Below are 27,825 nucleotides of genomic sequence, written 5' to 3'. Positions count from 1 at the left end.
CCCTTCCCTTATTTCTTTGCCTTGTTATTCTTCTACTCTACCTTCTCCTCCACACGTTACATTATCACTGTGTTCTGTTTCTGACCTAAATGCTTTAAACTCTGGAACATTTAAAACAATAGGAGAAAATATTTTTTTCACTCAGTTAAGCTCTGGAACTCTTTGCCACACAAAGTGGTAAAAGGAGTTAAGGTAGCTGGGCTTAAAAAAGGTTTGGACAAATGCCCAGAGGAAAAGTGGATAGTGTGGCACAGTGGTTAAAGCTACAGCCTCAGAACCCTGAGGTTGTGAGTTCAAACCACACTGCTCCTTGTGACCCTGGACAAGTCACTTAATCCCTCCATTGGCCCAGGTACTTTAGTTTTTAATTAGTTCTTCCTTCTCTTATGTTTTCTGCTATGTACTCTGGTCTTAATTATATGTGAACCGAGTCGAGCTCCACTGGGAGATGACCCGATATATAAACCAAGGATTAGATTAGATTAGACAGATAGGGAAAATGCTTAAGTACCTGAATAAATTCATGTAAACCATTCTGAGCTTCTCTGGGAGAATAGTATAGAAAATTAAATAAGTCCACAAACCATTGTTAAAGTAAACCTAGAGAAAGCCACTGCTTATCCCTGGGATTACATAGCATGGAATCTTGCAATTTTGGGGGACTATGCTAAGTACAGTAAAACCTTGGATTGCAAGTAACTTGGTATGCAAGTGTTTTGCAAGACAAGGAAAACATTTTATTAAATTTTAACTTGATAAACAAGCAAGGTATACACGCATCACATCATCACAACTGAGCTGATGGTTCTTCTCTCTCTCTCTCTCTGACGCTGCAGAAATGTAGTGACTGTTCTAAACAAGCAAGGTCTTGCAATACGAGTACATACAGTATTTTGTAGTAAAGTTTTTGGGTTGTGGAAGGAATCATCTGAGTTTCCATTATTTCTTATGGGGAAATTTGCTTTGATATATGAGTGTTTTGGATTACAAGCATGTTTTCAGATCAAATTATGCTTGCAAACCACCGTTTTACTGCATTTGTGACCTGGACTGACCACTATTGCAAACAGAATATTGGGCTAGAAGGAACCTTGATCTGACCCAGTAGAGAACTCCTATGTTATTATATGATGTTATGCCATAGTTTTGGTTATCACAAACTCTACTGAAAATTCTTTTCCAGGCATCTGGCACCATCTCAATAAAAAAAGTATGTTCTCTTGGAAATGTATTTTCATGCCCCCTCCCCAGTTTATTTAGAAATCCATTGTACACATCTCCCTGTTCTCAGCATGGTCATAAATGACCTTTTGTGGAATGATGTGTATGATGTCATTTGTGACATTAGAGCCACTGTGGTCCAATTAAACGAAGTGAGTGTGGAGGGTTTGGTAATCCTCAGACTCTCAGATCTGATCATGTGAAGCTGTTTCACAGACTTGTGAGCCTGTCTTTACATTGCTGCGTGCATGGCCTAGCCTATTCTTCTCCCCTTCTTCTCATATCTTCCTCCCCTAAGGAAGCCCTGCCTTGCAGCCAATTTGTGTAGGTTACATGTCCAGTATCAGCTGACTAGTGATGGCCTTCAGTGTGTGTTAGGTGCCATCAACTCAGGTTCAGGTACTAGCGACTTAATGAATTAAAGATCCCAAAAAGTACTAGTCTGACAAAATCCTCCAGCGCCATTCCCATAGGGTATATCTAGCCACCTAGTTGCAGGTCACCCTCTTTACCTAGTTCCTTCGATCTTCCCAAACATGTTTGTTTATTAAAAACTTTATTTACTGCTAATATAGCCAAAAAAGGATCCAAGCAGTTTCCAATATATGTAATCAAAACAATTTTAAAAAGAACTCCATTCAAAATAGAAAGGAAAGATAAAAGTATTCTCTAAATACATAATCTTCTATAACAATCAATTATCAATAATAAATTTAGTTAATTAATACAAACTAAAAAGTATAGTAAAAATGAGTAAAATACAAACTGCAGTCCCAAACTCATTCCTTCAATTTAAAAAAGCCAATTGGAAAAAATGTGCTTTTAAATATCTTTTAAAATTTATAGAAGATTCTTTCTTTCTCAGTTCTATAGGCAAACTGTTCCACAGCTGTGGAACTAAATTTTTTAAAAAATGCACACTCTCTAGTTGAGGCAAAATGGGCCTTTGAAATATGGGGAACAGCTACCCTATTATCATTTAAAGATCGTAATAAACGCTTCGGTGCATAGAATAACAAGTTAGAAAGATACAATGGTTGCAACTCAAATAATGCCCTATGTGCTAACATCAAGATCTTAAATTTGATCCTAAATCCTATTGGCAACCAATGGAATTTCAGATACAAAGGTATTACATGATCCTGAATATAAGCATGGCCTATCAGCCTAATCGCAGCATTTTGTACTGTTTATAGGCGCTTTAGTTGTCCTGCTCTTATACCTGCATATACTAAATTACCATAATCTAACTTGGATAATACGAAAGCATGATATTCATGTTTGTAAGTTCTTGTTGTAATACATCTTGGATAATTCTTTTGTAATCCGCCTTGAACTGCTCAAGGTAATGGCAGAATAGAAATCCCTAATGTAATGTAATTCTTCTCCAGTGATTGCTCTCTTCTAACAGTATGACTAAAATATGATAGTCGTAACTTCATCGTGTGGGCTTTGAGTGACACATCCAGTCCGATCTCTTCCAAAATCAATTTTGTTCTCCTGGTGGTGCTTGGTGTGCATAGAATACTTCTCCAACACCAGAGTTCAAATGAGTCAGTCCTCTTTCTGTCTTGCTTCTGTAATGTCCAGCTTTTGCATCCGTAATTGACCACTGAGAAAATGTGTGCATGGACCAGTCTGACCTTCATTTTGTCTGTTATTTCCTTGCCTTTAAATACCTTATCAAGAGCCTTCAGTATAGTGACTGATTGCTATTCTGCAGAGTATTTCTTCACTGCTAGTTGCTTCCTTATCTACCAAATAGCCTAAAAGATGAAAACTCTTTACAGCTTCTAGTCTATTGCCTTCAAGCTCGAAATCTTCATCTTTTTCCATATTCATAAGCTTTGTTTCTATTCAGTTCTAATCCCATGTTATGACTTTTGGCTTTAACTTTTCTTAGCAGATATAACGTGTCTTCTTTACTACTGGCAATGAGTGTTATGTCATCTGCATAACGCAGGTTGTTTATATTTTGACCTCCTACTTTAGAACCAACGCTCTCTTCTTCTGAAGGAGTCTGGGACTGGTTTTCCTAAGTGTTGAACTAAGTTTTCTCTTTAATAAAATGCTGAATTATGTTTCATTGCAGACCTAACTTATCTGATGTTCTAGCCTGCCTGCGCTGGGTGTTTTAGCTTGGGCATTCTAGCTTCTTATGGCTATCTCAGCATAAACGACATGTAACAGAAAGACTGCAGGGCTTAGATAAGTGACCTGCTAGTGTGAGCTTAGGACCAATGATTGTTAAGAAAAGTAACACGTGAAAAGTTTTTTCTAGAATTCAGTTGTATAGCCAGAAGAATGTATAAATATTTCTGTAAGTTCCTGGTTTCGGGACTTCTGAAGCCAGCTTGGGCTCAAGGGTCCGCATATGCTGAATAAACATCTGTGCTTTCTTCAAGTCTTTAAGTTTTGTGGCTGACCAAAGTGACCTTTCATTTGGCGCTTCCGAGCCCAAAGTGACCTTTCACTTCCAAATTTGCTTTTCTGAAAATAGCTTTGCCATAAAGATATTTTTTTCGGTGTTGCAAACTTCCTGCTTTTGTAGCATTCAAAAGAAGGCTAAATGTTGCCCTAGTTGGCCATCAATACAGGTTAGTACAGGAAGTTTGCAACACTGAGAAAAAACATGTCTTGAGCTGCAGAACTGGATGTCTCTGTCTACAGGAGACCTCCTAGAAACTCTAGGCCTAAATTCTCTCTCACCTTGATCAGGCCAGGGTACTCATTGGAAGGCAACCCATAGATATGATGTTGGGCCCTGTTGAGGTGAAAACCAAGGAAGCAGGGGAAATTCTGGGGGACTCCATAGGAACCAGGAACTTTCTCCTTCCAGTAGCAGACCTTAATCTTCAGCGTCTGGAAAAAGAGAGCAGACAGACATTCACAGTGTTGGCAATAATTCTTCTTTCATTCTTAGAGGGGCAGAGGAGGGGGAATTTCTACCCAGTTAACCTCAGGCAGCAGGTGTCACTATCCTGGCGAGCTAATTTCACTGCTTGTGCTTCGCCTTTACAGACACACTGTGATCCCAAGTAGTAAATGTCTACATTTGGGGGATATTTGTGTTGTGTTATGAAGGAGCATATGCTAACCTGTTCTCAGGAGCTTTATTCTTAGAGACCCAAATTCTCTAACACACCACAGAAAATTCTTAAGGGGGCTGAATTAACCCTAGACAATCAATGCATGTTCAGCCTCCAGTACTGAGACAACCCAGAAATTAACTGAGCACTGGTCAATATTCAGATTGGTGCCCGGTTAATTCAGCAGATAAAGTTAGGACAGTATTTTTATTGTCCTAATTTTATCCACTTATTTCGTTAGCTCCACTCAAACTCAGTCTAACCCCTGACAGAGCTATAGAAAAGATTTGTAGTGGTAGTAGCTGGTTTCTCAATGGCTGGTTAGAGCAGATATTAAGAGGCAACAGCACACCAATCAAGTCTTCCACTTTTACGGGTCTTCTCCTGCCCTCCCACCGATGAGCTACAATCTCCTGCAGAGTTGCTAATCCTGGAGCAACAGGAAATGACATTTTTTATATTCCCCATATCCTACAATTCTTTGTGGACTACAAATTATTCAGGTACAAGAGCATTTTTCCCTAACTGTCCTGGTGGGCTCTCACTCTATCTAATGTACCTGGGGCAATGGGGATTAAATGACTTGCCCAGGGTCACAAGGAGCAGTGTGGGATTTGAACCCATAACCTCAGGAAGCTGAGGTTGTAGCTCTAACCACTGCACCACACGCTCCACTATGAAGACCTTTCCTGCTGCTGTGGCACAAGGAGGCCACTCCTTTTGTCTCTAGCCACCAATCAGCTGTGCCAGGGCGGAGCAGGGTGGAGTGATGGGCAGGCTGCAGGTGGACCCTGAATCTCCCACAGAGTGGGTCAGCCCCCTTGGCAACTCTGCACCCACTCAGATAAGTGCTGCTGAATATCAGCAGCCAGCCAGCTCTGTGGGGCTTAGCCACATAGGATCTTCTCCTGCTCAGCTGAACCTCTTTGAATATTGACCCTTCACCTCTGACCCTGCTTCTCTCCTTACCTTGTTCTGTAACTGTGCCTGCCTTCATCACCCTTTGTCACCTTGTGTTTATGCATGCTCCTTCACCACTCCTTATCTCTCACTCTGCTCCCTCCATCCCTGCTTTGCTCTAGGGTTACCAGATTTTCTACACACGCCCCCAGGCACACCCAGTTCCACCCATCCCCACCCATCCCCACCCGTTACACACCAGTCCTGTTCCCCTAATCCCGCCCTCAATCCCACACTAGCCCCATCCCCCGCTGCCTGCCGGCGATTTGTTGGAAGCTTTTCAAAACCTGGACAAAGTGCCGAGTTTTGAAAAGCTATCCAGATCCCCGGACATGTCCTCAAAAGGAGGACATATCCGGGGAAATCCGGAGATCTTGTAACCCTACTTTGCTCTGCACCTGTCTTTCCACCTGTGAGGTTGAGTAAAAGGCCTCTCTGAGTTAGGGGGTTAAAGTTCTTCTCTTGGGGGCCATTTCTCCAAGTGGGTTAGTTTTGCACATACCATGACAGGAATGAACCTCATTTCTAAGCCAGGGCATGTGGAGTATGATCTCAGTACTAACTTCACTGACTAGCAGCAGCATTGCCCAAGCATTATCGAGGGAACGGTACAGTTTAGGGGGTGAAGAACGTATGTGCACGACAGAAGAGCGGGACTTGGGTGTGATTGTATGTGATGATCTTAAGGAGGTCAAACAGGTTGAAAAGGTGATGGCGAAAGCTAGAAGGATGCTAGGGTGCATAGGGAGAAGTATGGCCAGTAGGAAAAAGGAGATGTTGATGCCCCTGTATAAGACTCTGATGAGACCTCATTTAGAATATTGTGTACAGTTCTGGAGGCCACATCTTCAAAAAGATATTAAAAAGATGGAGTTGGTCCAAAGGAAGGCTACTAAAATGGTGTGTGGTTTTCGTTGTAAGGCGTATATGGACAGACTTAAAGATCTCAATCTGTATACTTTGGAGGAAAGGCGGGAGAGGGGAGATATCATAGAAACGTTTAAATACCTACATAATATAAATGTGCATGAGTCAAGTCTCTTTCAATTGAAAGGAAACTGTGCAATGAGAGGCATAGGATGAAGTTAAGAGGTGATAGGCTCCGGAGTATTCTGAGGAAATACTTTTTTACAGAAAGGGTGGTAGATGCATGGAACAGTCTCCCAGAAGAGGTGGTGGAGACAGAGATTGTGTCTGAATTGAAAAGGGCGTGGGATAGGCATGTGAGATCTCTTAGAGAGAGAAAGAGATAATGGTTACTACGGATGGGCAGACTAGATGGGCCATTTGGCCTTTATCTGCCATCATGTTTCTATGTTTATCATTTAATAAAAAAGTGCTTGATTTGTACAACAGGTCAAAGCAGTTTACAAATGCTAAAACAAAATTAAAATAGAAACAGAGGGAAAGGGGACATGTATACTGCCCTTTTGTTGCTTTGGCATTTCAAAGCTGAAGGCAATGGAGAATTAAGTGACTTGGCCAGGGTTACAAGGAGCAGCCCTGAGATTTGCTGGGTACAAAGGCAGCAGCTCAACCAGTGAGCCACAGCCCTTTCTCCAGTAAAAATGATAAGAAAGCTACAATTTAATCTCAACAGGAATGCGTAACTCTATAAAACTCTTCAGGAAGAAGCAATCTGTGCTCGCTCTTGTACATACTTTGTGGAGTGGTGGAGTAACCCTATGCAAGGGTAGGCAATTCCGGTCCTCAAGAGTCCTGGGCAGGTCAGGTTTTCAGGATATCCATAATGAATATGCTCAGAGAATAGTTAAGCTCTGGAACGCATTGCCAGAGGATGTGGTAAGAGCGGATAGTGTAGCTGGTTTTAAGAAAAGTTTTGACAAGTTCCTGGAGGAAAAGACCATAGTTTGTTATTTAGAAAGACACGGGGGAAGCCACTGCTTGCCCTGGATTGGTAGCATGGAATATTGCTACACCTTGGGTTTTGGCCAGGTACTAGTGACCTGGATTGGCCACTGTGAGAACGGGCTACTGGGGTTGATGGACCATTGGTCTGACCCAGTAAGGCGATTCTTATATTCTTAGATATGCATGCACTACAACTTTAAAGCAGAATGCAGCCACCTCTGAGGTGGATATTAGCGTACTGCATACCAGCTGCAAGATAGAAAGGTATACTCGGGGCAGGATGTACAATGCTCTGAGGCACTGTAGATCAATTTGGAAAGAGGGAATGCGCATGAGTCGAGTCTCTTTCAATTGAAAGTAAGCTCTGGAATGAGAGGGCATAGGATGAAGTTAAGAGGTGATAGGTTCTGGAGTAATCTAAGGAAATACTATTTTACAGGAAGGGTGGTAGATGTGTGGAACAGTTTCCCGGAAGAGGTGGTGGAAGCAGAGGCTGTATCTGAATTCAAAAGGGCCTGGGAAAGGCATGTGGGATCTCTTAGAGAGAGGAAGAGATTATGGTTACTGCGGATGGGCAGACTAGATGGGCCATTTGGCCTTTATCTGCCATCATGTTTCTATGCTCAGTACAATAGCATGCAAATTATATGCATGCTATTTGTGTGGAATGGCTACCGTAAAATAGGGAGAAACTGTGCCTGGTGCAGTGGAGTAGTATGAGGGGCGCGGAGGGGTTGGGGGGGCGGACCGCCCTGGTCGCCGTCTTGGTGGGACGCCAGCACCCATCCTTCTCTCCTCCCCTCATACCATTTTGATTTTCCAGGCGCAAGCAGCATTACGAACTTGCTGTCCGCATTGATGTCGGCTCTCCCTGACATCACTTCTGGGTCCCGCGCCTCGGAAGTGATGTCAGAGGGAGAGCCGACATGATGCGGGCAGCAACTTCATGATGCTGCCTGCGCCAGGAAAATTAAAGAGGTACGGGGAAGGGAAGGGGGTGCATGTGTGGCAGGGGGGGTTGGGAAGGCAAGGGGGAGTGAAGAGGGTTAGGGAGGGGTGCCACTCACCCTTGCTACGCCACTGGCCTGGTGCATGCTTAGAAGAGCAAAGGGCTAGGTGCAGCTCCTCCCCCCATCTCGGCTTTCATAGTCCTGTTGCTGCTGCTGTTGCTCTCCCTGCCTGTTCATCAGATCGTGGCGCCAAAGCAGTGATCAGTTGAGCCAGGAGGGGAAGCCCTGTACAGTTGACCCAGCAGGATTCCCTGGAGCTGCCAATCAGCTGAGCTAGTAGAGCAGTGGTCTCAAACTCACGGCCCACCAGGTACTATTTTGAGGCCCTCGGTATGTTTATCATAATCACAAAAGTAAAATAAAACAGTCTCTTTAGCTATAAATTATAATATTATTACTAAGACTTAGCCAAAAGGAAAGATTTATAAACTATAAAGAGTTTTATTAAAGAAATGACAATTTTGCATGAGGTAAGACATTAACTATTTTTTCTAAAGCCCTCCAAGTACCTACAAATCCAAAATGTGGCCCTGCAAAGGGTTTGAATTTGAGACCACTGTGGTAGAGGGAGAGCAGAGGCTGCCGGCTCAGCTGTTGTGAGTGTGATGTATGCATGGGACATACACTCTAATGACACATGCACAACAGCCACCGGCAGGCCCAAGTTCAAGTTCAATTTATTTAATATACCGCAAATACAAAACCAAAAGGTAAATCTAAACGGTTTACAAAAAAAATTTAAAATAAACAAAAAAAAATTTGAATAGGCTAGGAAACAAAAAAGTAAAACAAATCGTAAAATATAATTGAGAACATGAGGAAAGAGGGAATCGGCGGATGACAATAAAAATAAAAAGGTTGGGGAAAGGGATGAACAATAGGGTAAGGGAGGAAACAGAGAATTTAGTTCTGCCCACACTAATTTCATAAAGCCAGGAATGCAACTTTTGAGAAATGTTGCCATCGAAAGGAAGCAAATTAAGAGCTAAAGGTCAAGGAGAAATAATATGCCTTTAATTGTACCTTGAAGGTCGCAAATGATTTTTCTGAACGGAGATAAAAGGGCAAAGAATTCCAGAGAGCAGAAGCCATGACAGAGAATGAAGAGTTCCTATGGAAATCAAGGAAAAGTTGTCGGAATGAAGGAATGACTAAGAACTGCTGTTGTGAAGAGCATAGGGTTCTTTGTGGCGAGACTAGCCGGAAAATGTCCTGTATAAAGGGTTGTGCATCACAAGGAGAGTTCATTTAAATACTAATGAGCTCCTTGTAGTGCATTGGCCTAGGGTTCTTGGTGGCTGCTATGAAGGCTCAGTGCTCAAAAGGGACCCCAAGAGCCCTTTTGAGCACTGGGAGGAGAGCTTCCATGCCAGTAAGACTGATTTAACGAGTCTAACTAGCACAGAAAGCTTTTGAGCATCAGGACCTCAGAAACTGCTGCATTGCTCCTGAGCCTCTGGTCCAGCTATAGAGGGTGACCTAAGGGTCAGAAACATGGGGCAGGGAACCGGAACAGGGCAACGACTAGAGAAAAAGTCAGGGATGTGTTTCAGGGGATGGAGTGGCTAAAATAATGTCTCTGATTTCTTTATGTGAGACTGGGAGTAAGAAATTCTGCTGTGTGAAACAAAAGCAGACCCAGTCATGGTGGCATGCTGGGATCTAGAATAGTTTAAAGAGCCAGAGGCAGAGCCAGATGGCAGGCAACGGGACATGGGACAGGAAGATTTCTTTCAGAGCAGTGCTCATGGAGTGTTTCATTGGTACAGAAGCAGCAATGATGATACAGTCAGGCTTCAAATGATACCTGCTAATGAGGCCAGACACCCTGCAATGATCTGCTGTCAGTTAATCAGATAATGTCCCTGTTAGAAGATTGTACTTCTGTCAGTCGCACTTGTCTATGTAATAGTTGCAAAGAGAGCCCCTGCAGAGAATTCATCCTGGATTCTTCCCCAAACCGAACCACTGACCACATCTTCACTTTACTGATTAACAAGCAGTTGGGGAATGTATTTGCATATTTTATTGACTTCAAAAGACTTTGGGGGGTTGGTATCAGCCAGAAGTACAGGTGACCCTTGCACACGTTAAACTGATGCCCTAAGTTAGGGTTGCCAGATTTTACCTTCGCGGATGCCCTCTTGCCCGACACAATTTCGGGGGAAGCTTTTCAAAACCTGGACAAAGTGCTGGGTTTGAAAAGCCTGGACCAGTCCGGGGAAATCAGGACATATGGTAACCCTACCCTAAGTTATCTGCATGCCAGCAGTACAGGAGCTTCCGTTTAAAGCTACTGTAAGAGCATAGTTTTCAGCAGAAGAGTGGCTACTGTTGAATGAGCTGGGCAAAAAGCCCAGTGGTTGGGGCTGCCTGCAGCTGAGCCCTCCCTTCCATGTGCCAAGGTTCGGCAACTCCCCGTCTACCGAGTCCTCCACAGCTACAGTGTCAGAGAATACACTAAAGGCTGCCTTTCTGGCTGGCAGGACCTGTCCTCCGCTGCATTCTACCATGCTGATGCAACTTCCTGTGGGCAGGATGCAGCAAAGGATAGGTCCCGCTGGCCAGAGAGGCAGCATTTAGCGCTGTCTCTGATGCTGTAGCTCTGGAGGACCAAGTAGGTGGGAAAATAGCTTAGCATGGGGGGGGGGGGGAGTTGCCAGATCTGGAGGGGGGGGGGGGGGTGAAGGCTGTTTGCATCTCAGTCCTAGGGTCCACTTTCCCAGCTATGCCACTGGTTTTAAACAGGGATGACCCAACCATTAGGCAAACGAGGCAGTGACCAAGGGTAGCAGCCTCTCAGATGAGGCAGCAAAGAGCAGCTGTAGTGGGAACCAATACATTAGGTCCTGTAGCCATGCAAACTCAAAGAACTAGTAGTGTAAATAACATATAGGAGCCAACTTTACGAAATGACTGGAAGTGCTAAACCCAATGGAACTTACCCATCCCTGGAAACAGTCAATGAGTTTGCTTAATATTGGGGGTGCTCAAGCACCCACAGAGCTGGCACCTCTCCTTTCATGCATTTCTACAGGATGATTTTAGGAGTGGTGGTATCGAGGTAATCATAATTTCAGTTTGATGATCAAAATCTCAGCTGGGGGGAAGAGCCAAGGACCTAACAGTTAATTAAAGGGATCCAAGGCTGAAGGATTGCCTAAGGCAGTGTTTCCCAAGTCATTCCTGGAGTATCCCCTTGCCAGTCAGATGTTCAGGATATCCACAATGAATATGCATGAAAGGGATTTGCAAATACTAGAGGCAGTGTATCCAAGTCAATTTCATGCATATTCATTATGAATATCCTGAACACCTAACTGGCAAGGGGGTACTCCAGGACCCCCTTGGGAAACCCTGGTCTAAGGCACCTAATCCACCTACACCAGCCCTGTCCGGGATTGGCTCTCTTCTATGCAGCCTAAAGTGCATGTATTTATATTTATTTATGATATCACTGGGGTAATACTAGTTAGAAACTAGAGGAAGTCAGAAAAATGCTAGAGTCCAAACAAATCAAACTGACCTCACATTCAGATTAGTAACCAGACCTCAGGATTGTAACCACCACATTTAAAGTCACTCAGAGGTATGAAACTCTTCAAGGGGGGAACCGCGCCCCCCTAGTGGTGAACCAGAGTTTGCTTTCCAGTCATTGCAACTCTGTTGGTGCTGGTTACGCTCCAAGATTGATTACAAAAAATAAATAAATAAATATCGTCTCTGGCAGTTGAAATTTCTTGCACCGGCAGCGTTCTTTTGACGATGTTGCTACATCGCGAACTTAAAACATTCTACCAGCATTGAAAAGGATTTTCAGCACACTTATTATAGGGTCTCCTGAAGAAGAAACCGAAACGGGGCCACGTAGAGACCCCGAACCTGTCACAAGCTAAGTTATCAAGCTACACTTTACTTATTCACAGAGCGATGTTCGTTTGAAAAGATAAAAAAGAAACAAAGAATCTTCACACGAGTGTTTGAAAGACTGTAACGATATTTATTTATTTATTTTTTGTAATCAACCTTGGAGCGTAACCAGCACCAACAGAGTTGCAATGACTGGAAAGCAAACTCTGGTTCACCACTAGGGGGGCGCGGTTCCCCTCTTGAAGAGTTTCATACCTCTGAGTGACTTTAAATGTGGTGGTTACAATCCTGAGGTCTGGTTACTAATCTGAATGTGAGGTCAGTTTGATTTGTTTGTATTTATATTTAGGCAGCTAAAAATCTTATCGACTGACTTAAGGTGCTGAAGCCTTTGAAATTAACTCCATTGGGTATTAATTTGGTAACATATAGAGTTTCTTAGGCTAGGAAAGTTTCCTGAATCTAAATCTAATCCCAGCCTTGAGCCAAGTGACACCCCGATCCAGCTTTTGCAGCATTTAAAGATTTCCCACAGCCCAAATAATCACAGAACTAAAAATGACAGCCAGCTAAAGCATGGAAATTCAGGCCTGCTGAATATGCTCCTATGCCTGACCCTGGCATTCCTAGGAAAAAGTCTCTGCTAGAGTGCTGCATATACCTTTCAGCACTATAGAAATGTTAAATAGTAGTACAGTAAACCCTCGATTTAATGGACCGCTCGGGTGTGGAAGGGGTGTCCATTAAAAGTGATTGTCCGGAAAATCCAAATATATCTCCCTCCGTGAATAACTCCCTCCCTCCGGTGGGAGGGGGCGGGGGGCGAGGTGGTTATGCCGAGAAAAGCCCTTCTTTTTCTCTGGGAAGTGGCTGCTCAGCCCCCAAACATCGCTGAAGAGGGTGATGCTTTGCAAACTGGGAGTTGTAGTCGCCGGGGCGCGGTCCGTTAAATCTGAAGTCTGGATAAACAAAGTCTGGATAATTGAGGGTTTACTGTTGTAGTAGTAGCTGAAGATAACATAGACTGCACTCACCTGAAGAGGCAGTTGCAATCCCAGAGAAGCCATGAGTTTATTAGTCCAGGGGCCTGCGGTAATTACCAGGCTTTTGGCCTGATACACCCCTGAGGTGGTTGTCACAATAACCACAGAGCCTGGCTTTATATCGATCACTTTCTCGCCATCGTGGATGGTTCCCCCAAAGCGACAGAATAAATCCTGAGGAAAAGGAAGATGAGATGGTAAGGAAAGAGCTCCTCTGGTCTGGGCAGAATAGCTCAGTTTCAAGGGACAAGAAGAACCAGGAGAGTCGCCTCCACAGCCAAATGGCAAACAAGCATATAGTGGAGACTTTCAGTACACAAGTGCACTCAGTTATTTCAAAACTCTGCTTTATTTGCGCAGTGGCTCGACACACAATTGTGGACTACCTAGCCTGAATTAACTCTTAACGAGTGACCTTTGAGAAGTTGTTCTCATCTGTGATACACTGCATTCAGCAAAATAGATTGTGCTAGAATAAGGTTCCTGAGGCAGGCCTGTTAGGCCGAAACACGCGCAAATAAAGCAGAGTTTTGAAATATTCGAGTGCACTTGTGTTCTGAAAGTCTCCATTGTTTGCTTGTTTTCCGTTTCAAGTGAACCAGAGTCGGGGGGGGGGAGGGGCATAGATAGGGTTACCAGATATCCGGGATTTCCCTGGACACGTCCTCCTTTTCGGGGACATGTCTGGGGGTCCGGACGGCTTTTCAAAACCCGGCACTTTGAATTTTGAAAAGCTTCCTGTAAAAATCACGTCGGGAGGGGGGCATCCGCACATGCGCAGACGTAACACAGTGACATCATTGTGTTGCGTCTGAATATACGAGGCTGGGAGCGGGGCAGAACGGGGCAGGATTTTGGGCATGGCCATGGGTCCTGATTTTCCTTCAGGAAAATCTGGCAACCCTAGATATAGACAGTTAGCATTTTGGCATTTGTGGCATACCTAAATCAGGGCATTTTACAGAATCCTTTGACCCAAACATAACTCTTCGGCCTTGCAATGGGAAGAGTCTCACTGGGACAATAATTAGAAGTCAGTGTTCAGCCGATGGCAGTAAATGGCTTGCAAGTCACTTCCAGTTGTAGGCTGACCTAAACCTTGATGTTCAGCGCTGGGGTATGCGTGGCTCACAGCGCTGAATATCTGAATATGTCTGTTGACCTGGAAGTTAACTGGGCATTGGCCGATAGTCCAACTGCTGCCCAGTTAATGTGGCGTATAAAGTTAGGACAGATGTTTTGCTGACCTCATTTTATGTACCTACTTAAGTATTTAGGATAAGTTGCCACTCTGCCCTAACTTAGGGTTTTCAGATTTTTCCTTACAAAAAGGAGGACGCGTGGCCCAGCCCTGGCTCCGCCCCATTCTGCCTTCCAACCCTGGCCCCTGGAGAGCAAATACGCGTGCGTGGATGCAAGGTGATGATGTCACACGTGCACATGGGTGCATTGGCATCACGTCGCATCTGTGCGGATGCCCTCCAGACGCGGCCCCGAGCTCAATGATGTTCAAAACCCGGACAAACTGCCGGGTTTTGAAAACCTGTCTGTAATCCTGGACAGTCCTCTATAAAGAGGACATGTCCGGGTAAATCCAGACATCAGGTAACCCTACTACCCTCACTCCACCTCTGGCTCGCCCCTAACCAAGCCAGTTAAAGTATGGCCTGTTAGTGGTAATATTCATTAACACTAACCGGTTGCTTGGCAGGGTTTTACCTCTTTTGAATATCGACCCCTATGAATCTAACCAGAGGTTATGGGCATATAAGGATACAGAACATTTTAACTCTTGGATTGGATGTCTCAGGCAGTGATTCTCAACATAGCCGGACAGGTTTCCAGAAGATCCATATGAATATGCTTGAGATATATTTGTATACAGTAGTGATGCAGGGTACTTACTGCATACTAGAGAATGACACGGTGACAAAATTCATCACCGTTCCCATCCCCGCGGATAACTGCGGGAAATAATCCCATGTCATTTTCTAGTGTCTATTTCAACCTCGGTCCTTCTACACCAGCATTCTTCAAAGCAAAGCTTGTGGGTCAGTGGTTGTGGCCATTCATACTTTGATTCTTATGCGAGCCAAGGATAATGAAGCCATTGTGATATCACTGATGTGATTGGCTCTTAGGCACTGGTGGAATGAGGCATTATGACATCACAATATCTGCTCTGGATACCAGAGACTGTCATTCTGTAGTGTCTGTTTCAACCTCAGTCCTTCTACACCAGCATTCTTCAAAGCAAAGCTTGCGGGTCAGTGGTTGTGGCCATTCATACTCTGATTCTTCCCTCTTTCCTTAAAGAATGACATGAAGATGGTTTCCCGCTGTTATCCGCGGGAACAGGAACGGTGATGAATTTTGTCACCGTGTCATTCTCTACTGCGTACCATTGCACTGATTGCATTTTGACAATGTTTGTTATGAGCTGTCCTTTCTTCTTTTTGGAGGACATTAGTGAAATGAAATAAAAAGCCCAATGTATACAATGTATACAATGTATATTCATTGTGGATATCCTGAACTCCTGAGTCCAGAGGACTGCATAGAAACTAACTGCTTCAGGGGATTACTATACTAATCTGTGATGGACACTGTGGCCTAGATTCTATAAAAGGAACCTGAAGTTAGGTGCTTAGATTGTCTAGCTCAGTGTTCTTCAACTGCCGGTTTGCAGGGCCAGCATGTGCATCAGGCCCGAGACAGTATTCTTCAGCCGCCGGTCCACGGTGTAATCAATGTGGCGTTATCTTTGGGCTGGCTCCCTCTTACTCACTGCCACAGTGCACAAAGCCGCGGGTAGTGGCTCCTATGCACGTCCTGCGCCTGAACTGGAAGCCTTCTCTCTAACGTCGCAACGTGCTTGAAGCCACTGCCCGCGTCTTTGTGCACTGCATCAGCGAGGAAGAGGGGGCCAACCCATAGATAATGCCGGGGGTTGCATAAAATGGCCAGGCAGGACCAGGCCTGAAGGTAAGACACAGCATGGAGGGAGGGAGACAACAAAGGTAGGGAGAATGATTTTAGTTTTGAATTTAGTGATTGAATTGTGTCAATTTTGAGATTTTACATCTGCTGTGTCTGTATTTTGCACTGTTCAGGAAGAAATGCATTTGTTTCTATTTCTCTGGGGTTGTACTGCGTGCAGCGTCTTGCATCTTAGGGTTTATTTGTATACTAGTGTTTAAGCCCGTTAGATTAACGGGTGCTAGAATAGATGTGTAGACTTAACAGTTAAAAAAGTCCGCTTAGAACTGCAAGGTACAGGCGGAATAGAAGTCACTAATGTAATGTAATGTAAAAAGTGTACTGAAAACTTACTGTGTTGTAGAATGATGCGGGCTTCAAAAATCTTTTTTTTGCTGTCTGTCTCCTTGGCCGCTGTTGGTTTTTTTTTTTGCTGTCTGTCTCCTTGGCTGCTGTCTGTCTGTCTTTTTTTGCTGTGTGTCTCTCTCTCCTTGTCTGCTGTCTGTTTTTTTTTTTTTTTTTTTTTCAATCTCTCTCCATAGCCCCCTTCTGTGAGTGTCTTTCACTGCCACCTACCTGTCTTTCAGTGTGTGTGTCTCTATTTCTGTCAGTCTGTCGATGTCCCGTCTGTTTGGCCTCCCTGTCCTTCTGTGTGTGTGTGTGTGGAGATGTCAGGGGGATGTCGGGTGAATATTGGGGATGTTAGGAGGGGGGTGTCAATTATTGTGCCCCTTCTCCCACCTACCTTTTTTTTTTTGTTTATCATGCGTTGTGTTGGATATGGCAACCGGCACAGAATAACCGCTGCTGGGTAAAGTAAACCGCCACTCGCAGCAAATTGAACGTGTGTGCACGTGCCGCACGCTTTACCAACTTCTCTGCTTTACAATTTCTCTGCCGGCCACGGAGCTACAGACACACGGAGCCATGAAGATTGAAGTGCGCATGCGCGCTAAGGGTATTATTATATAGGATATTAGTACTTTTAGATTTTGGGGTTATCTGTGTTCTGGTAGGAATGAATGTTGAGAAGCATACAGTGTGCTTTGTGTAGTTTAATTTTGTGGGTAACCATTATGTGTTGTTAATAAGATTATATTGTGTGTGTGTGTGTATATGAAAAACAAATGGTAAAATGGTGTTACTCCTTTCCCATTGATCTTCCAAGAAGCACATTTGAGTGTCTTAGGCCTTTCATGTAAGATTTAAGTAATTGGCATTGGAGGAATCAATTCCATCGTATATTGTTATTTGAGGTTTGGGAGGTTCGTAGATTTCCTAGATGAACTTGTTTCTTTTTGAAAATTTGGGACCCTTATATTCAAAATCTTTCATCTAGAGCAGTGATTCCCAACCCTGTCCTGGAGGAACACCAGGCCAATCGGGTTTTCAGGCTAGCCCTAATGAATATGCATGAGAGAGATTTGCATATGATGGAAGTGATAGGCATGCAAATTTGCTTCATGCATATTCATTAGGGCTAGCCTGAAAACCCGATTGGCCTGGTGTTCCTCCAGGACAGGGTTGGGAACCACTGATCTAGAGCACGAAGTATGATTATTAATGTTTTACATTGAAGCTTTGGAAACATTCATTGCATCTCAATACCTGGTATTTTGTGTCACCTTCCATTCAGGGGAGGGGAGGGAAATGGGCTGAGTCTGGTTCTTCAATTGCCGGTCCACCAGTCCATAGGTGTAAAAAGGTTGAAGAACACTGGTCTAGCTGATCTAGGCACCTACCTTAATTTTCTTAATTAACTTACCCCCCTCTACACACACACACTCTTTTTTACAAAACCGTAGCGCAGTTTTTAGAATTCCTATGAGTATCAGAGCTGTTACCACCACGGCTGGCACTAAAAACCGCGCTACGGTTTTATAAAAGGGGTGGTTTAATTGCCACCATTAATTGAAAAGCACCATTGAAAAGCATTGAAAAAACAATTTAAAAAAATTAATTAGTCAGTAGGCGCTTAACTTAGTAGGCACCTACCACTTCAAAGTAGGCCTCTACTCCAAGACACCTACCAGAAAGTAGGCGTGATTAGGGGCAGATTCTGGGAGGATTTTGTTTGTGGTTTGACTAAGGAGCTGGTAGGTACCTAATGTAGGCACACTGAGGCCAAGAAAACCCTGGCATAAATGGAGTGTGCCTAAGGGTTTCAACTAGAGAATGACACGGGGACAAATTTGTCCCCGTCGCTGCAGGAACTCAGTTTCCCTGTCCCCATGAGTTTTGTCCCTGTCCCTACCCCTTTCCTGTAAGCTCTGCCTTAACCACACAAGCCTCGAACACTTATGATTTTAACATGTTTGAGGCTTGTGCAGATGAGAACAGAGGTTGTAGGACAGGGGCAGGAAAAGAACTCGCTAGGACGGGAAAATGAGTTCCCACAGGGACAGGGAAAAATTTGTCTCCATGTCATTCTCTAGTTTCAACGTCTAGAGTGCTTAAGTGCCACTAGGCGCAATTTTTTAAACGGTGCCTAGCGGAAAATTGACAATTGCACTCAACGGCACCTAATTTATGTATTTACCATATTTATAATCTGCTCATATAAAAGCCATTTATAGACTCATCGCCTGTGTGTGTTCTGTTCTGTGGAGAAGTGTGTGCTTATGTCTGTGTGAGGGAAACTATGTTTAGTTTTTTGACATCCTGTTTTTAATTTCCCGCTGTGTGGATAACTCAGAACATTTTCTAGTGTGTCCCTCACCCGCTGAGTCAGTAGTGAGTGTGGTTTTGTGAATCAGGTTAATAATAATGGAATAATTCTGATCTTAATCACAGTGACCCTAGTAAAGTCAGTGGGAGTGGGAGGATGGGCACCTTTAAATGATCCCAATCTTTTGCCACTAGTGGGATTGATGCCTCTGGGTCTCCAGGACTAAACTGCTGTGCAGACAGGACTGCGGAGAGGGTCCACGTGCAAAGAAGTACGGGGAGACTGGCAATTCTGTTACCTGGACTGCCCTGAGGGCCTTATCCGCATATAGAACCCCTGCGGTGTGATCAATGAAAGCAGCTTCCCCTGGCTGGAGGCAGACTCCGGGGAACCTTTTCTGGATCTCCTGGGCTGTGAGGTACTGGCAAGGTACCTGGTTCTGAACCAAACTCCTCCACGTGCTGCAAAATTCAGGATTCTCCTCAGGCCCGAGAAGCAGCAGCCCTGTCTGTCTGCAGAGCCGGGGGAAAGAGCGAGAGCAAAGCTCAGAGATGCAGAGGGGTGAACAGTACCAAACCCTACAATAGTAGAGGGGACTGCAGGGCTTTGGACACTAGTTTTTACTTTTACTTACATCTTACTAGCGCTTGACCCAGAGCGTCTGTACGCACTGTGCCAGCTGTTGAGAACAGACTCTTGATAAAGGCACAGACGCCAAAACACTGCCAGTGTCGAGTCTTTGAGCCATTGTGGCATATCTACAAATAAAGTGACTCTTTGAACCATACACCCTTGGCTGACTACTTGACATCTTATCCTCACGACTCCTTCGTTGTGTGTGCTCTTCCCTCGTCGTTGAGGCCTGTTCTTGGCTTCTGATTCAGAACTTAGGACGGGACATGGAGTTGAGGGTTGTAGTACTGACACTGCAAGAGGGACAGGGTGCCGTTAAGGTCCCTCCTGCTTCCTTTCTCCCTTTAGCCCACACTTTGAGTCTCCAGTTGCCAGAAGCGGAATTATCTGAGGTTGATCGTGTGAATGCCGAGGTGCTGCATTGCCTATTGTATGTGGTTCGTATCTGCCCTTCTAACTTTCGGTATTGGAACTGGACATTCCCTATGGGCCGAGTCAATACATCACCTGTACAGTGTGGTGCTACTTTCTTTCTCCAGCTCCGCCCACAGTGGATAACAATCTGCCATCATTTTGGTATAGAAGTCCTGAGGGTAGGCTTTGCGGGTAATTCGAGTCTGACCATGAGAGCTGCCACGGGAGTGAGGGAGGAGGAACTGCCAGTATGAGAGAGAGAGAGAGGGCAGGTTATCAGCTAGAGGTGTGCACAGGGACATAATCTGGTCCCCGTCCAATTTGGTTCCAGCCCCAGCCCATCCCCACATCACCCTCCCTGTTCCCCATCACACTGCTGCTATCCCTTCACCATTCCCCCAGTTTTCTTCCCCACCTGCATTTGAGTGATCTTGTAAATTCAAGAAAAACATATTATTAGCACTTTATGTTAAGTATGTAAGTAAAAAAAAAAAAAATGAATAATTAAGTACTGGTAAGTAAGGCATTTTCTTAAATATCAAAATCTATAATGTTCTCACTGTTGACACTAGTGCAGTGGTACCCAGCCTTGTCCTGGAGGACCCCCCAGGCCAGTCAGGTTTTCAGGATAGCCCTAATGAATATGCATGGAGCAGATTTGCATGCCTGGCCACCTCCATTATATGCAGATCTCTCTCATGCATATTCATTAGGGCTATCCTGTAAACCCGATTTACCTGGGGGTACTCCAGGACAGGGTTCTGAACCACTGCACGAGGTATGCATAGGGACATAATTTATTCATTTTTTAAAGTATTTATATACCACTTATACCCTAAGTGGTTTTACATTCAGGTACTCAAGCATTTATCCCTATCTGTCCCGGTGGGCTCACATTCTATCTAATGTACCTGTGGCAATGGGGGATTAAGTGACTTGTCCAGGGTCACAAGGAACACCATGGGATTTGAACTCTCAACCTCACGGTGCTGAGGCTGTAGCTCTAACCACTGTGTCACACACTCCCACTTCCATAATCTGGTCCCCGTCTCCAGTCAATTCTTTTCCATCCTCGTCCAATCCCGGGTATAAATGGATCTTTTGTCACCAATGCCACAGATTTCCCTCGGTCCCCATTCCCGTGGACATCTCAAATGTCTACAGTGATGTCTGTTACTGCCAGGGACATGGGGGTTTATCTGTGCTGGAAGACTTCACAGGGTCAAAGTAAAGGTGGAATTTGTGAGCTTGAAGTATAGGAAAGGTTTAATTGCACCACCCAAATGTATTGCTAGATCCCTACAAGGATCTCATACAGTTTGTCCCAATATTCAGCCACAGCAGTCGGTGTTTAATTTAAACGCTGGCCACCACGGCTTTTTACACCTGCATATTCAGTGCCAGTATCCAGTTACTGGGTAGGACCCAATACCCAGGTATAATTTGACTGCCAGCAATTATCAGTGATTTTCGAGCCTGTACCTAGATACCTTTATGCGGAGGGTTACTCTTTTAGTAAACTGAACATCACTGCTAACTGGTAATCTGAAACTCTGCCCACTGGACCACAATGGAACCACCTAAATAGTGCTGGGAGCGTCGGAAATAATTTTCAGCAACATTATCTGGATAATGTTTTTACCATGTCACACCATTACTGCAAAAAGCTCACTGGTTGCCAATAACATATAGGATTACATATAAAATAGCTCTTCTAGTCTTCAAGACTATACAGACCAACACTCCGGCATTTATAGATAGGCTTTTGATTCCACATAACTCATCGAGAGTTCTTAGATCTACTTCACAGTTTACCCTTAATGTTCCTTCCTTGAAAATTATCGGAACACGCCGTGCTTCTATCTTTTCTGTAACAGCTCCAATGACTTGGAATTCTCTTCCTTTATATATAAGACTCGAACAAGATTTGCAGAAATTTAAGAGTAGCTTAAAATGCCTTCTTTTTAAAGAAGCCTTTAACTGAAAATACAATGTCCATTCAAGAGGACCTTACGATTTCAGCCATCTCCAAATCAAGATTTCTAATAGCTCTCTTATTCGACCCCACTTCCACCAGCAATCCTCTTCTTCCTACCCTCCTTATGTACTTCCCTTTTATGTACTATTTCTTTAAAATTGTATTTCCTCCCCTCTTTCCTATTGTTTCCCGTGGTTTTAAAAAGCAATTACCCATGTAGGTCTGGTTAATGTATTATGCAAATGTGATTTCTCTAAAATCATATTTTTATCTTTTGTACAACGCTTTGTAATTTGGAAAAGCGTTCAGTCAAATAATATGAATAAACTTGAAACTTGAACACCCCTCAAGACTTTTACTAAATAGCTAGAAGATGCATACTTTTAGGTAACACTTCATTTCTGTGGAGCCAGGTTCCATCAAGAGCACAGTAAGAAACTAACTATGGTACTTTCTGTAAAGTTTTCATAATTGGTTCTTCTCAGAAAACCCAGCCACAAAATAAGAGGTATCTTGACCAGTTGGAAAGAAATAAATTTGATAGAAATGTATACAGCTGAAAATAAATGTTAAATCAACCCAATTTAAACAGCGCATACCTGTTCCCCATCATGACTTTTATCTGAACTCTTAACCTTCTTCCAGTCACTGCTGTATATTCCATCACAGTGCCGGACTCTACTACCTGCACTGCTAAGCCATTCTAGGCCTCGTCATTTTCCTTTGTGGTTCTTCTAAGTCCCATTCTTAATCCAATACCTGGGCCCTCTTTCATGCCTTGCCACCAAATCTAGTGAGTCTGAAGCCTGTTGAAACCAATCAAATATTTGAATTTCTCTGTCATCTCCTCCTTTCCCATTGATCTTCCAAGAAGCACATTTGAGTGTCTTAGGCCTTTCATGTAAGATTTAAGTAATTGGCATTGGAGGAATCAATTCCATCGTATATTGTCATTTGAGGTTTGGGAGGTTCGTAGATTTCCTAGACGAACTCATCTCTTTTTGAAAATTTGGGATCCTTATATTCAAAATCTTTCATCTAGAGCATGAAGTATGATTATTAATGTTTTACAATGAAGCTTTGGAAACATTCATTGCATCTCAATACCTGGTATTTTGTGTCACCTTCCATTCAGGGAGAGGGAGGGAACTGGGAGGTGTAGGAGTAGGATGGAATAGGTCATATGGAAATGTATTACAATGTAATACATTAAAAATAAAAAGAATGAAGGGGAAAGGGGGATGGGGGAAGGGAATAGGTGGGGGTATAGGAGGGGTTGAAATAGGTCATATGGAAATATATTTTGGAGGAATGATAGAAATATGTATGGAAATATCATAATGGTGAATTTAATCATAATGCATATCTATTTGTATTATATTATTGTATATTTACTTGTTTCCTTCAATATAATGTTATAAAGTAAGTTGTGGTCTTGCACCATTTTATAGACTTTTTCTGTAAGTCTTCCATTCTTTTATTGTTTGTACAGTACCACCCACAGCCCCTAAGGTGGAGTCTCACCAGCAACCTATATAATAGTAATAGTATCTCCTTTTCCCCCACTGATGATTCCTCTGCTTATACAACCAGGCGTTCTGTTAGGTTTCCCAGTTGCTTTTTTTCTTGCTGATCGGCTGTGTAGATCTCTTTCTTGCTTTGATAGTTTCCCCATTCTTTTCCATTTAACCCTTTAATTGGCGGCTGGTAAAATGGCTGCTTTATGTAACTTGATGCTGAATGAGAGCAACCGTGCCAAGTAACAGGCATTTGGAGATGCAGATCTCCTAGAAGAGCCACAGAAGACACATGTTGCTTCTGAGCAACAATGCCAAATACAGGGTTAATTCATTCTCCATAACACACACACACACACCAGTGTTGGTGGCTGGACAGGGATTCTGAAGCCATGAGGCAGAAGGTTGCTTCTGGTTGCCTCTTAGTTCGCTGCCAGGGATTCCTGTACCACAGTCTTGTGCTGGGTGCCAAGGGTGCACTGTGCAGAGCTCGGACAGATGGCAGCGCTAATAGAACAGGCTGTGTCTTCATGCTGCGTGCGCTGCTAGGAACAAACAAAACCACACTCTGTCTCTGATGCATGAAAGAGATGGTGCCCAAGCTGTGGAGTATTCATACAAAGTTTATTTTCACTATTGCGTTAGCAAAGCCTTTGACACCCATCCTTTCTTGGCATCGACATAATGGGATCGGGAAATGGAGCACGCGGGACTGGCTACCTGCAGTGTACAGTACACAGCGGCAGGGAATGGAGTGATAGGACAGAATCAGCTAAGAACTGCAAAGGCATTTGAACAGGACTCGTGGTGGCAGCTGGACGGCTGCTGCCTAAGCAGGGAATTCTCTGCAAGGTTGCGAATAAAGTGTTAGCAGTGAGGGACAATTCCCTTTCCTTCTTAGGACTTTCAGAGCAGAGTCCATGCTGCTGAGAGCCTGCAACCTCCAGCTTCCAAAGGCAGGACTCCTGCACTGCCATGAGGGCAAAATTGTTTTCTGTTCATATCGCAGTCAGCAGAGGTACCTTACATGTTCTCCACTGTTATGAGCCACTGTCCCAATAGAAGGCGAGAACTGTAATGTAACATAGTAACATAGTAACATAGTAACATAGTAGATGACGGCAGATAAAGACCCGAATGGTCCATCCAGTCTGCCCAACCTGATTCAATTTAAATTTTTTTTTTTTTTTAAATTTTTTCTTCTTAGCTATTTCTGGGCAAGAATCCAAAGCTTTACCCGGTACTGTGCTTGGGTTCCAATTGCCGAAATCTCTGTTAAGACTTACTCCAGCCCATCTACACCCTCCCAGCCATTGAAGCCCTCCCCTGCCCATCCTCCACCAAACGGCCATACACAGACACAGACCGTGCAAGTCTGCCCAGTAACTGGCCTAGTTCAATATTTAATATTATTTTCTGATTCTAAATCTTCTGTGTTCATCCCACGCTTCTTTGAACTCAGTCACAATTTTCCTCTCCACCACCTCTCTCGGGAGCGCATTCCAGGCATCCACCACCCTCTCCGTAAAGTAGAATTTCCTAACATTGCCCCTGAATCTACCACCCCTCAACCTCAAATTATGTCCTCTGGTTTTACCATTTTCCTTAGTGTGCCTATATAGAGCTTTTCCTAGTATGCAGTGGTGACTCAAGGTGTTGTGCCAGCATTAGTGCTACCCTTTTTTACAGCAGAGAGAGCATGACTTTGCTCTCACTGCTGTGCTCTCCTCACGGGCTTCCAACCCTCCCCTAGGAGTCGTTTAACTGTTTATTGTCGTCCAAGAGCACAGAACTGTGTTTCAGCGTGAAAAAACAAGCCTGCATCAGGGATATTGAGTAAATAAATGTTCTTCAAAGGTGATACACTGTGAACATATGTATAACAACACTTCGCGGGCGCTTTTCAGAATCGAGGTTTTCTCTCTCCGAGCTACCCGGACGCCATAGTTCTATTAGCCTGTTCTATTAGCACTGCCATCTGTCAGAGCTCTGCACAGTGCACCCATTGGCACCCAGCACATGACTATGGTTAGGCCAATTGATCTTTTTCTGTTGTTATTTACTGTATTACGGTGTGGCTGTGCAGGGCTTGCTCCTGAAGTGACCTGTATTGACTCTGCCAATGCTTGAAATTCCTTTTCAGGCAAAATCAGGAGCGGTGAAAATACTCCAGGTCAGTCTATACTCCACACAAGTGCCGTGAAGTTAAAAGTGCCACATATCTGCGGATTTCTTGGCCTGTGTGCTACTTCCGCAGTTCCATTACTGCCAGATCGTGAAGGTGAAGAAAAACGGTTCTGTGCCATCCATTTCCTTGTGTGTTTAAACTGATACCCCAAATCACTACTGCGGCGCTGTGTTTCCCATCCAAGCTGTGCCGGGGCTCTATCTCTAAAGCAGGGCAGAAGCAAGATGGGTTAATTAACAGTATTCCGGGATCATCTTTATCTGTATTTCTGTTCAGAGCAAGTCTATGCAATAATAACTTCTGCTCTGGTGAAATGATATTGTACTGCTGCTTTCTGCACTACAAGTTTACAATTAACCTGTGTCACTTGTGCAGTCCCATCAGTGACAGCAGTCTTGTTTCAGAAATGACTCCATGTATCACTTTCAAATGTGAAGCACGCACATTTGCCTCCTCCCCTTGCAGGTCCTTCTCACTTTCTGACTTTAAGGAACTTGCCCTCACTACTCACATCAGCTGCTTCATTGCAATGCCCAGGAGGGCCATGTGGAATTCTTTTGTCGGCATTTTACCCTCTTTGACTGGAAAGCTAGTTCTCCTAGGACAAACAGGATGAGTCAGCCACATATAACTACACCTTTTAGCCCGCACAGGGGGATATTTCGAAAGAAAACAGTACCTGTTCCAGCAGTAAGGTGCGCCTCATGTGTTTGGAGAGGTGATAGGCAGTGAAGGAGCCCTGAATACCAGCTCCTATCACTATACAGTCAAACACGCTGCTCCCACTCTGGGCAGCCATATTTCAGCTTCTCTCTTTACTGTACTCTGAACTTGGAGGTGGAGCAAGCTAAAGCCGATCCTTCTTCTCCCTGCCTGTGTGTGGGCTGTCTTTACTGATTTCAGCAGCAGCTCTTCTCCCCTTTGATTTCCGGCCCTAAGGGCTGTGCCAGGGCTGCTGTGCTTGTGTATTTTTAAACTACAGCACCATCTCTCTGGCCGCCAGCCTTTTAACAGCACTGGCAGCATAATAGCTGCTCACCCACTGGCTGTATTTGAAGCCCTGTTTTCCCTGATTTTCTCTCTTGCTCGGATGGTTGTGTACGTTTGAACTCAGTTTATCACTTCTCAAGTCTGACACCCCCCCCCCCACACACACTAGTGCCTTTCCATCTTTTGCAGCTGTGCTGGTCCTGATCTCAGTCCCTGGAACCACAGCAGAGAGTGCTGGATTAAAGTGAGGGGCATGGATGAAGCAGTCAGCTGGAGAACCTAGAAGTGTTCTAAATCAATGTTTCTCAACTCGGTCCTGGAGTATCCAGGTTCAGGATATACATGATGGATTTGCATACACTGCCTCCATTATATTCAAATTTCTTTCATGCATATTCATTGTGGATATCCTGAAAACCTGACTGGCAAGCGGATACTCCAGGACCGAGCTGAGAAACATTGGTCTAAATCAGGGGTAGGGAACTCCGGTCCTCGAGAGCCGAATTCCAGTCGGGTTTTCAGGATTTCCCCAATGAATATGCATTGAAAGCAGTGCATGCAAATAGACCTCATGCATATTCATTGGGGAAATCCTGAAAACCCGACTGGAATATGGCTCTCGAGGACCGGAGTTCCCTACCCCTGGTCTAAATAATATAAGCATGCAATAAGGATAAAGGAAGTAGGAAGGTCCTCCAGATCACCCTGAATCCAGAGGGCAGCACAGTAACCAGACCCCATTTTCTTTTTTACATTGTTCGCTTCATCCTTTTTTTGTAGGGGGCCCGGCAAATGTTCCCAACATACTGAGCTGTTCCTGCTGCACCGTGTACACTTATTTCTGACCCAATTATGTGCATTTCCCCAAGTCTGTCCTTAGGGCGGATCTAAAGGCAGGCACAGCATGGATTTAGAGAGGTGCAGTTCATTTTAAATAATATGCTCCTCTAGTGTGTAAAACCAATGCTTCTGTGTGCATTGCTGTACAGTGCTTGTCGCTGTGTGTAATTTATATGTTAAAGATCATATTAAAGCCACAGAATTGCAGGATCTCCAGGATAAGGAAGAGACACCATAGGTCTGTCTGGAAAGGAGGACTCTATAATCACATCAGTATAAATACATTTTCCATTCCCTCTTTCCAGACAGAAGTGGACAGAGATTTAATCAAAAACATTCAAAATGTAGCTGTAAAAGAGGAAGTGTTACTAATAAGTGATTTTAATTTGCCAAATGTTGATTGGGGTATCCCTACTGCGGGATCTTCTAGAACAGGGCTGCCCAAGCCCGGTCCTAGAGATCTACTGGCAGACCAGGTTTTCAGGATATCCACAATGAATATGCATGCAAGAGATTTGCCTGCACTGCCTTCTTAGTATGCAAATCTCTCTCA

General features: G+C 44.1%; 1 protein-coding gene across 2 annotated transcripts in view; it reads right to left on the bottom strand.

Annotated features, from left to right (window-relative positions):
• PIPOX (pipecolic acid and sarcosine oxidase) overlaps positions 1-26,260 on the bottom strand; it is a 29,934-nt gene extending 3,674 nt beyond the window's left edge. The window contains exons 1-5 of one of the 2 annotated variants that reach the window (XM_033922402.1): positions 26,122-26,260; positions 19,853-20,001; positions 19,011-19,224; positions 13,057-13,239; positions 3,931-4,083 (exon numbers count right to left, since the gene is read on the bottom strand). In XM_033922402.1, coding sequence (XP_033778293.1) covers positions 3,931-4,083; positions 13,057-13,239; positions 19,011-19,224; positions 19,853-20,001; positions 26,122-26,241 — 819 coding nt within the window. In that variant the 5' untranslated portion in view covers positions 26,242-26,260. Of the gene's footprint in view, positions 1-3,930; positions 4,084-13,056; positions 13,240-19,010; positions 19,225-19,852; positions 20,002-25,953; positions 26,041-26,121 lie in introns of those variants that run through there. The other variant, XM_033922403.1, reaches the window with a different exon arrangement.
• Between the last annotated feature and the right edge of the window lie 1,565 nt (positions 26,261-27,825).

This window comes from Geotrypetes seraphini, chromosome 15 (assembly GCF_902459505.1).
Source record: "Geotrypetes seraphini chromosome 15, aGeoSer1.1, whole genome shotgun sequence".
NCBI lineage: Eukaryota > Metazoa > Chordata > Amphibia > Gymnophiona > Dermophiidae > Geotrypetes > Geotrypetes seraphini.
The sequence above is the reverse complement of the archived record's forward strand: the minus strand, read 5'-3'. Positions and strand labels throughout refer to the sequence as shown.